This window comes from Pseudoliparis swirei, chromosome 1 (assembly GCF_029220125.1).
Source record: "Pseudoliparis swirei isolate HS2019 ecotype Mariana Trench chromosome 1, NWPU_hadal_v1, whole genome shotgun sequence".
Classification (NCBI taxonomy): domain Eukaryota; kingdom Metazoa; phylum Chordata; class Actinopteri; order Perciformes; family Liparidae; genus Pseudoliparis; species Pseudoliparis swirei.
Window position 1 is genome coordinate 18644040 of NC_079388.1, and position 11639 is coordinate 18655678.

General features: G+C 48.0%; 1 protein-coding gene across 2 annotated transcripts; it reads left to right on the forward strand.

Annotated features, from left to right (window-relative positions):
- Nucleotides 1–468: 468 nt before the first annotated feature.
- Nucleotides 469–11250, forward strand: ube2ql1 (ubiquitin-conjugating enzyme E2Q family-like 1). 2 transcript variants are annotated; one of them, XM_056411905.1, is made up of 3 exons: nt 469–813; nt 850–1295; nt 9386–11250. In XM_056411905.1, the coding sequence occupies exons 1-3, from the start codon at nt 537–539 to the stop codon at nt 9515–9517; spliced, it is 855 nt and encodes a 284-aa protein (XP_056267880.1). In that variant the 5' UTR covers nt 469–536; the 3' UTR covers nt 9518–11250. The 2 variants fall into 2 exon arrangements, with proteins under 2 accessions (XP_056267880.1, XP_056267878.1); XM_056411903.1 differs by having other exon boundaries at nt 469–1295.
- Nucleotides 11251–11639: the final 389 nt, after the last annotated feature.

The following is an 11639-nucleotide window of genomic DNA, read 5'->3' on the forward strand; positions in this document are numbered from 1 at the left end:
ATGACAGCCCTGAATATGCATGTCTCTTATTAAGAGAGCCAGTTGTGAATATGTTTTACAGTGATACCCAAAATGCTCGCGCGTTATGTATTGACCTCTCGTTGAGCAACTGCAGTGACAGTCACGGTGTCTGTCGGTCCACTTGTGGGAGGAGAAGAAGAACAACATCATCATAACTTGATTCATATGTAGACAGTTTTTTTATTATTATTATCATTATTATTATCATGTGGTTAATAATTGACAGCTAAACTCTCATTCTACTGTGTTTGTGTCCTCCAGTCGAGGCGCGTCGTCGTGATGATGCTCTGAGGAGAACACCGGACAGCCTCCCCCCCCTCTCCCTCCCCCTCTCCCTCCCTCCCTCCCCCTCCCGCCGGTTCGTGTTCATCCCGCGGCTGCAGTGGGTGTTGCGGTACCCGGGTTGATCGTCAGCATCCAGGAAACCGACTTTAACGGGTGATTCTTACCCCTGTGTTGGGGGGGGGGGGGGGAGGTGAGGGGTTGGAGGATAAACAATAGATCTCTAGAAAATTATGGCCACCTTACTGCGGAAGATCGGTCTCATCCGCCTGCACGACCGAGACACCGAGGACCCGAAGCACCACCAGGGCTCGCTAAAGGGGACTAAAGGGAACCAGAAGAACCACGCCAACAAACACTGCCAGACCGCCAGCGACGCCAACATCCTGAGCACCCCGGAGATTAAGGCGAGGAAGCTGGACCAGCAGGGCAAGGACAAGCCATCCGGCAAGGATAAGCAGGGCAAGGAGACGAAGGAGAAGCAGCAGACGGGAGGAGGAGGAGGAGGAGGTGGTGGAGGAATAGGAGGAGGAGGAGGAGGAGGAGGAGGCGGAGGGAGTAAAGCCACCAGCGCGTCCTCGATACCACCGCTGGCGCCTCACCGGCAACACTGCACCCAGGTGCGGACGCGCCGGCTGATGAAGGAGCTACAGGAGATCCGCAGGTTGGGGGACAACTTCATCTCGGTGGAGCTGGTGGAGGACAACCTGTACGACTGGAACGTGAAGCTGCACCAGGTGGACAAGGACTCGGCGCTGTGGCAGGACATGAAGGAGACGGGCACCGAGTTCATCCTGCTCAACGTCACCTTTCCCGACAATTTCCCCTTCTCGCCGCCGTTCATGCGCGTGCTGACGCCCCGCTTGGAGAACGGCTACGTGCTGGACGGCGGCGCCATCTGCATGGAGCTGTTGACCCCGCGCGGATGGTCCAGCGCCTACACGGTGGAGGCGGTCATGAGGCAGTTTGCGGCCAGCCTCGTGAAAGGACAGGTGAGGGGGGAAGGGGAGAGGGGGGGGGCATCAAACCATACAGCATGGTAATCGTGTCTAGATTCATGTGCAGCCATGACGCGCACTGGATGTGACCAAAAACCAGTTTGTGCGTCATGCGTAATAAACGCGTAAAACTGCGATTATTACGCATGGGCATGCCCACCACGGTGAGGTGTTACAGTCTAGTTTAAAGCAGGATACATATATAAAAAGATGTTGTTGGCAATGCTATCTATGTTGATCTACTTTCGTTTATACTTTGTCTGGTTTTCTTTGGACACCAGTGATCTTTCACATCAACATGTTCACGAGTTTATCCGAATTGAAAATATGCCCCAATGAGAGACAGCTGCTTCATCCAAATCAAAGTGTAGCCTATTCATCTTCATGAATGCTCAATGTGAGCTATATAGTGTTAGAGTTTAAAGCTGTTATATGATAAATATATGAACATGTGTATCTATCTTTATATACTTTCATTTGTACTTTTGTTCACAGGAAAATTCACGAGTTTATCCAAAAATATGCCCCAACGAGAGACAGCTGCTTTATCTAAATCAAAGTGTAGCCTATTCATATTCATGAATGCTCAATGTGAGCTATATACTGTTTAGAGCTGTATGTCCTTTAATACAAATGGAGAAACATATGAGCATGTGTAACTATCTTTATATACTTTCATTTTATACTTTTGTTCATAGGAAAATTCATGAGTTTATCAAATATGAAATATGCCCCAGACAGCTGCTTTATCATCAAATATATATCACAGTCGAGCCTATTTATAGCATTCATGACGCTCAATGTAGATGCTGTCTTCACGTCACAGGCCCGTACAGGCTCCTCCCCTTCCTCCCCGCCGAGAGCACAACCCGACGAATGTGAACGTTATTAATCTTCATGTGACTCCGCCAGCAGCCATTTCATGCAGCGCAAAGCCTCACAACCCCCCCCCCCCCTCCCCCCGCCGCACCGGTCTGCTCTCCTTTTTTTTTTTATTGCCTCCGTAAATCAGAATCGGTTGACAAAACAAAGAGGGCGGGCCGGTCCCCACGCGGCCGGCCTCGCGGCCTCTGTGCGCCGCACACTGCAGATTATTTTTTGGAGCAAGTTATTCAAAGTGATGACGGAGACGGATTGTTGATCGAACGGAGGCAGCAGGAGGCCCGAATACAACAGGCGTCTCTGTTTTATGGATCACGTAATCCCGTCAAATCCTGTTTTCCGCGTCCTCAGTGCACTGCAGCAGCAACTCGGAGAGAGAGAAGCTGCACTCGGGGCTCCGATCGGTCAACCTCTGCATCGACCGTCTGCTTCCCTCCCCGGCTCCTCGTATCCCGTTGTCATCTCTGAGGAGAGATTCTCTCTCCTCCCCGGACTCTCCCCCAGTCTGACGTCAGCACGCATGACAGCGCCGTGACGTGACCCCCCCCCCCATCCCCCGACCCCCTCGCTGCTTCTCTTTTGGGGGCGTTGGGGGTGATAGAACTGAGCGTTGTTCCCACGAGGCCTCTCTGTTGTCAGTCAGCATCTGTAACCAAGCGAGGGCGTGCAACAACAACCCAAACTCTACACCCACGTCTGAGAGAGAGAGAGGGAAACGTGTGTGTGTGCGTGTGTGCGTGTGTGTGTGTGTGTGTGTGTGTGAGCATGTGTGTGTGTGTTCATCTTGATTTGCTGCTCGAGGCGATGAGCAGGCAGCTCCGCAGTGCTCCCTAATTATGGTGCAGTGTCTTCCCTCTCAAGTTTGCTAATGGAAACAATATTGATTAATTATTCCACTGTGTGCGTGTGCATGTGTGTGTGTGTGTGTGCATGTGTGTGTGCATGTGTGTGTGTGTGTGTGTGTGTGTGTGCATGTGCGTGTGTGGGCTTCATGTCTTTGTTCGTCTTCTTCGGTGGTTTTCGTGCCCACGCATGCGCTCCCACGTCCCGATTTTCTGGCCCGACGTCCTCGCAACAAACGAGGAACTATTTATATTTAAAGCTACACACACACACACACGGGGTGGATGTATTATTATGGGATGTGGTTTGTTTTAGACGCTTCCCGCCTATTTTTAGTGCGAGAGGAAACACGAGGTGACAAAGCGGCGAGGTGATAGTCAACAGAGACTCCACCTGCAGATGTGAGGACACACACACACACACACACACACACCAAACGAGGAGACAGTACAAAAGGTAACCACTTGTCTGGCTTTCGGATGCTTACCTTCCTATTTTTAGACGGTCACTGGCACATCGCAATCTATCTTGTGAATGAAGTCTCATTGGCGCTGTGACGCCGGTGGTCGGGCATCAGGAGGCGGGGCCACCAGGCAGGGGGCGGGGCCACCAGGCAGGAGGAGGGGCCACCAGGCAGGAGGCATCAGACCCAGCCAGGTCCGATGGACCCTATGAGACGTGGAGTCACAAGGACTCCGGGGAGGAATTAGAGTTAGTAATGTGTGATGGAGAGATGAAAATTCATCCATAAGTAGAGAGAGAAGAGGAGATAGGAGCTCAGTGTGTCCTTAAACGAGGAGATAGGAGCTCAGTGTATCCTAAAACGAGGAGATAGGAGCTCAGTGTATCCTAAAACGAGGAGATAGGAGCTCAGTGTGTCCTAACACAAGGAGATAGGAGCTCAGTGTGTCCTAACACAAGGAGATAGGAGCTCAGTGTGTCCTAAGCGTCCCCCAGCAGCCTCTCTAGGGGCTGGACCAGGTGAACCTGATCCAGAGGAACGTCTTCCGTCTCCTCTACATGTGATGATTCTGTCAAACCAGTTGCAGCCCGAGCCGCCATCAAGTGTTAGAGACGCCACACGGGGAATAAGATGAGACACTGCCCCCCCCCCCCCCATGACATTACCAGTTATTTAAATGTCATTACGCTGTTTAAGCTTCCCTTAATGTTCCCGTTTTTCGATGATTTAATTGCTCCGTCGAAAGCCGTGAACATCGTGCGCGAGGATGAACGAGAGCGGCGCGCGGCGCCGACAGGAAGCTCAGCCCACGACACCGACTTACAAAATAAAACCCCGCGGTGTTATCCCGTCATGACCCCTCCGCCGGCCCCCCGGGGCCCCGAATGATCGGGAGAGGATGACGATGACATTGATCCCTGTTTGTTTATCCCGACCCCGTGAAGCACATGTCTGCGTTATGCAATTCATTCACACACACACACACACACACACATCCTAATGCCACCAGAGCCGCTTCCCAACATGCACTTGGGCCTCCTCTGCCCATTGACTGATCTTCTCAGTTCGCACGATTACCCAGCAGCCACTTCACAGTGTGTGCCTTTCAACTTAGCTGGAATAGATAAACACTGACATGGCACTGTATCGGCCCGGGGCTCCCACTCAGCTGGCACACACACACACACACACACACTCATTCTTTCTCTCATTCTCAGATATTTTGTACTCTCTCTCTCTCTCTCTCTCTCTCTCTCAGAGCCCCTTCTCAACCAATGGCACCAGTTATTGCTCAATTTCCCCTTTTCATGCTGAAGTCATAGACTCTGGAGCAGGCAATAAACACACACACATATACAAATAGAACAAATTTGTCCACACACACACACACACACATACAAATCGAACAAATTTGTTCACACACACACACACACACATATACAAATAGAACACATTTGTCCACACACACACACACACACATACAAATAGAACAAATGTGTCCACACACACACACACACATATACAAATAGAACACATTTGTCCACACATACAAATCGAACAAATTTGTCCACACACACACACACACACACACATATACAAATAGAACACATTTGTCCACACACACACACATACAAATAGAACAAATGTGTCCACACACACACACACACATATACAAATAGAACACATTTGTCCACACACACACACACACACTTTTTAAAGTGTTTCCCTGTGAGTCGCGTGGCTCGTTTGCGGCGGCGGATGTTTATTGCGGACGGTCGATTTTCAATATCGATTTAAATACGAGTGGGAAAAAACAATAGAGCACGGATCTCCATTATGCATGAGAGCGTCGCTAAGCCCCCCCCCCCCCCCAAAAATCCCTGTCTAGTTCAACTGACAGCAGCTTTTTCTCTTCTTTTTATAATTAATATTTATTTAAATGCATCACTAACGCTTCCCCCCTATTGGCTATAATGTTAAAGATTATTCAGATACTCTTATCTCCTTTAATCTCTCATAGCCTTCATCTAAGTCTGTTTTATATTTTTATAATATATTATTAGACAAGAAGTTGTAAGAATAATAAACATGTGAGCTGATTCGTTTTTTCATGGACATTAATTGTATGTCCTTAAACCACGAATCAGTAGTTTGCTAATCTTTCTGTATTAAGCTTGCAGGGTTGTTGTTGTTGTTGTTTTACCAGGTATCAGCGATTAATACAAATCAGTGTCTTTATAGATTATTTTTAAGAGAGAATCGACCGTATTGAGGAAAAAACGGCCGATTCATAAGCAAATAGCTTGTTTTTGTTTACTAGATAAAGACAACAAAGGTTCTGACTATTTCGTGATGTTGACGGGAATGAACTCGTAGTCCCAAGAAACGGTCAAGACGGACGTAACATAACATAAGCTAGCAGTTTCCACCTGCTGCCAGTCTTTATGCTAAGCTCAGCTCACTGGCTGCTCGCTGTAGCTTTACACACACACACACATGAGAGTGATGTCTTCAATATCACACGTCACAAAATGTCTTCAAGCACCGGATGGAAAATGAAAGTGCTGTTTTTGTGTGTGTATGAGACTTTGTGTCACAATGGCCGACCTCAAAGCGGCTCCACCCACCCGGAGCCCCCCCCCCCCCTCCTAACACACCAGACGTGGATCGCACGGCTGCAGGAGTTGCGTGCAGACCGTGGGCGTCTCGCAAAATGAGGCTATTTATCTGCACTGCAGCAGGCGGAGGAGCTAAGCATGTCAAATAATGTCATTAGTGGTGGTTTCAGCGGCTTCTCATTCCTCCCTGCCAAGATGCATTCTGGGTAGAGGGGAAGTGGTGCAGTGTGGCGATGGAGCGCATGTACAAACAATTACAGGAAGGTACAAGACATATTACATCTGTGCTCATAGAGTATATATATATATATATATATATATATATATATATATATCCCATCGAGTTGTGGACGGTTTTCCTGAAGCTTTGAGTTTGAAGTTGTAACCGTCGCCATCTTGTTTTTAGGGAATACTGAGAATAAGAAATGTAGGTGACCAAACATTTTCCAATTCATTCACATTGAACTGAAAACACACTGGATTAAAGTGTTAAAATTGTAAGAAGGAAACACTCACAACTCATAGACCGGAAAAAAGACCACGTTGTAGCGACCTGTCAATCACAAGGTAGCCCCGCCCTAAAGCATAAACGCTGCTTTATGGCCTATTTGACTCTAAATGGGACCATAGTTTGCTCAATGAACATCACTCTGTACTGAAGAACACTTGAAACTAAAGAATAAGATCATAAACTCGTGTTTATAATGTGTAGAGAAGTAATAAAGTGAGAATTAGGGTCATTTGGCTTGGATTTGGCTCTCTCCGAAGGCGGTCGCATTTTTCTCTCCCTCTCCTCCCCATGACCTTCCCCTCCCTGCTTGGCTTCTCTCGTCATGTCTTGTCTGTCTCTATACTTGAGAGACTCTCTCCGCATCGCTCTTCGAACTAAAAACCATGGACGTAATCAACTGGTCCTTAAACGCAACTGACACCATCTTCTCGACGAGAAGCTCGGGTTCGGGGGAACCTGCCTGTCCTGCTGGGACGAGTGTTGCTGGTTACACGATGGGCGTGGGGGTGGCATGTCTTGTGCCTAGCAGCCCTTTCCGTGGAGGCGTGAAGACATCTACCTATTCGGAACTTTGATTACAGGATTTCTGCTGTTTGGATTTGGCGCTGCCCTGGCTTATCGGAAAATTAAGGAAACGGTGACAGCTGTTAAAAGCCCCCTAAGGCTGCCCGACATGATTGACGCGTTGGGCAGAGTTGTTGGCACTCAGACTTTGGCATTAAACCGTCAGAATGACAACATCGTGGAGAAGCTGACGGCTCTGCAAATGAAATTGGATCGATTTGAAATCCTATTGGCAAACAGGAGGAAAATGGAGGAATAGTGGGTGCGCAAAATTGAATTGCAGCTACTGGAAGACCAAACAATCCCAATCTTATCTGCTTTCGGCTCCCTCTACCAGGACGGGCCTTGGCCAAGGCCGTGACTGGAACAACAACTCCCCCGAAGATCACTGAAGCGAGACTCTCTCATTCCCTTCCCCCTATCCACAGACACCTGTGGTTGTTTTCTCCCCAGGACCCTTCAAGGCCATCTCCATGGCAACGACCATCTTGTGGACTGAGAACTTTGTCTGTTGTGGACTGGGGGAGGACGATACATCAGGCCACTTACACACACAACCATCACACTGAAAAAGCACTCACTACCCCCCATCCCACGCCTTCGCCTGCTTTGCCCCCCCAGGGTGACAGGACGGGGTCTGCGTCCGGCGCCGTGGCGAAGGACCGGGCTGGCTGCTTGTCGGTGCTGGTTACCTTCTGCCCCCAATGACGGGGCTATCGCCCAGTCTTTGGATTACCTCCCCTCCCCCCCTTCCTACTCGTTGCAAGTCATGTCTAAGATGTATGTGCTTATGTGCAATGGTGTTTTTTGTTTCTCCTGCTCCCACACTGTACCCCTCTAGGGGCATAGTCGGGGGGTGGCTTTTTCTTTTTCTCGCCTCTCTTCCCTCATGTTATGCTGTCATCTTTCATCCACCCTTTCCTAGATGGCGCCGCGGACGGCGCCTCGGTGTCTTGGTGCGCGATTCTTGCACCTTCCGCCAAAAAAAGTTCCTCGTTTGTTTGTGAAAACATTCTTTGGCAATAAACCTGTTTCTGATTCTGATTCTGATTTTCTCATACACTTCTATACAATCGGAGCGGAGGAGTCGCCCCCTAATGGCCATTAGAAAGAATGCAGGTACAAGCGGCCTCAGTGTAGCTGCAATTTACATTCCATTTCTCATGTTTCTATCATTCTGAGGTGGTTTTTATTCTACATTTCTCCTTGTTGTCATGGCTCTGTGTCTCTCAGGGAGTTCAATGGGAAGCTTCTCCCACAGGCTTTTCTCTTTAAGGTTTAGAGTTAGCCAACAGAATACGGAATAAGCAGCTTTATCGTCACGCCGCTTTTCTCCATTCCATTTGATTAAATTTGTGTAGCCCGTTGTCATCCCACGCTCCATTATTAGCTCCAGTGTGTGAAGTAGGAGGAAGAGGAGGAGGAGGAGGAGGAGGGCTTCATCGAGGTGTTGCCCCGGCTCAAAATGTCCCTGTGAGATGTCACGGTGCCCCGAGTGTGAGAAGCTCTTCACGGTCACACGCTCACGTATTTATTTTGATCATTCAGTGCAGTAAGAGGTGGTTCTGGTCCTCACTTCAGATTGGACCCGAGGTCTTAAAAGCCCTTTAAACATCGATTTATAACATTAAACTGTCGGCTATCGTGATCCCTTTAAGTCGGACACACACTGTCTCTTTAAGTCACGATCCTACACACTGTCTCTTTAAGTCATCCTACACACTGTCCCTTTAAGTCGTACTCACACTGTACCTTTAAGTCGTACACACACTGTACCTTTAAGTTGTACACACACTGTGTCTTTGAGTCATCCTACACACTGTCCCTTTAAGTCGTACGCACACTGTCCCTTTAAGTCCGATATACTGTCCCTTTAAGTCATGAACACACTGTCCCTTTAAGTCGTACACACACTGTCCCTTTAAGTCGTACACACACTGTCCCTTTAAGTCGTACACACACACTGTCCCTTTAAGTCATGAACACAATGCCCCTTTAAGTTGTCCTACACACTGTCCCTTTAAGTTGTGAACAGACCTAATGAATTAGCGTGTTAAACATTAGGTATGAACGTGTTCAGACTCCGAAACTTAAAGACAAGCTGCTGTATTTTGTTTATTTTTGTCTCACAATCCTAACCTCATCGCTCCCCCCCCCCCTCTCTCTCTCTCTCTCCCCCCCCCCCTCTCTCTCTCTCTCACAGGGGCGCATATGTAGGAAATCTGGGAAGTCCAAGAAAGCTTTCAGCCGTAAGGAAGCCGAGGCCACCTTCAAGTCCCTAGTGAAGACCCACGAGAAGTACGGCTGGGTGTCCCCGCCCGTGTCCGACGGCTGAGCGCTCGACCTCCGACCTCCGACCCCCCCCCCAGCCCCCAGCGAGCCGGAAACAAAACCCAGCTCGCCCCGACACGCTAACTCAACAATCTCCCATCTTTGTCCGTTTTTTGATTTTTATGGTTGTGTGTGTCTTGTGTTATTGTTATTTTTTGGGGGGAGGATTTATTTTAATTTTATTTTTTTTGCCCTCATCTCCCTAAAACTCAAAGATGGCCGCCATCATCCTCCTCCTCCTCCTCCTCCTCCTCCTCCACCAAGAAGACACTTTTATTCCCCTCCCTCTCGCCCAGGGAGATACGTTCCCCCATTTTGAAAAGACCTGAGAGGGAGGTGTGTGTGTGTGTGTGTGTGTGTGTGTGTGTGCGTGTGTGTGTCAGACTCGGGGTGTGTGTGCGTTACTGTCGGTGGATATTTAGTTGTTGTCATAACACACACCTCTACGAGCGTACAGGAAGAACATCGGACTTCTCCACCCATGTGAAAGACTACTGATTGAAGGAGACTCATCCCCCTCTTTCTCCCATCCCCCCTCTCTCTCTCTCTCTCTCTCTCTCTCATTTACATATAAATGGAGGTGTTAATGTTTAATAGACGGCAGCGTTGGCACTCATTCACTGCCTCTTTGCTTTTCCACTGTGTCGTTGCTCATAGTTCAATGCAACGAGATTGTAACTTACATGGAGCTGTGCTCTCTCTCTCTCTCCCTCTCTCTCTCTCTCTCTCCCTCTCTCCCACTCTCTCTCTCTCTCTCCCTCTCCCTCTCTCCCTCTCTCTCTCTCTCTCTCCCTCTCCCTCTCTCCCTCTCTCCCTCTCTCCCTCTCTCTCTCCCTCTCCCTCTCTCTCTCCCTCTCTCCCTCCCTCTCTCTCCCTCTCTCTCCCTCTCTCTCTCCCTCTCTCTCTCTCTCACTGTTGAGTCGATGGATGTTGATGATTTCTAACGGAGACGACGTGTAGCTACGATGAATGTAGAGGGGCGGTCGATCACCTCTCTTTTCTCTCTCTCTCTATCTCTACTTGGATGTTATCGTGTGTGTGTGTGTGTGTGTGTGTCTGTGGAGGAGAGGATGAAGACTATTTCCTATGATTTAGATACCAGATGTCAAGTGGCTCGTTGCAAAATGGCCGAAGACAGATTATTATGCGCTCTGACCCGCTGTGATTTACTTCACACACACACACACACACCCACACACACACACACACACCGTTACCCGAGCTCCAACCTTTTTAAAAAAGGACATTCTGAATATCTAATATCAACCCGGCGGTCTCCGTCCGCCTCCTCGCGCGTCTTGTTTTGCCGCCAGCCCGTTAAATGTCAGAGTGGAGGCCGCTGATTGGTCTGACCTTTCAGGCCGAGCTTCATTAGAGAGAAGGAGGAGGAGTGGGAGGAGGAGTGGGAGGAGGGCGGAGGACGGCTCTGACCTCTCGGCGCTGACATTTCCTAAATTTTTCCGACTCCCTGCCCTATGTTTTTTTTAGGATGAGGAGGTGGGGAGAGTGCAAAGGGCAGACGGTGGGTTGGGGGGAGGAGAGACGGGGGGGGGGGAGTCTCAGCTCAAGCCCCGCCCCCAAACCGACCATACCTTAAACCACTAAGCTGGAGGCTGAGCGTGTCAAAGCCCCCCCCCCTCTCTCTCGTGTGTGTGTGTGTGTCATGTTGTGGCTGATAACAAATGTCCGTGTGTGTGTGTGTGTTACACTCACATCATGGATAACAAAAAAGAAGAAGCAGAGTTTAAAAAAAAAAAAAAAAACATCTGGTTTGTGATCATGTGCATTAGTCCTCTTTGAACTTTCAGGGTCGATGGTGTATACACATATATATATATATATAAATATATATATTTATATATATATACATATATATATATTTATATACAGTATATATATATATATAAATATGTATATATATGTATTTATACATATATATATGTTTATATATTTATTTATATATATATGTATATATATGTATATATACATATATATTTATATATATATATTTATCTAAAAATATATATATTTATTTATATATAAATATATATATTTATACATATATATATATATATGTAGAAGTCTGTAAACTGAATTATTAGCGAGACATAAATATCTCAAACGCC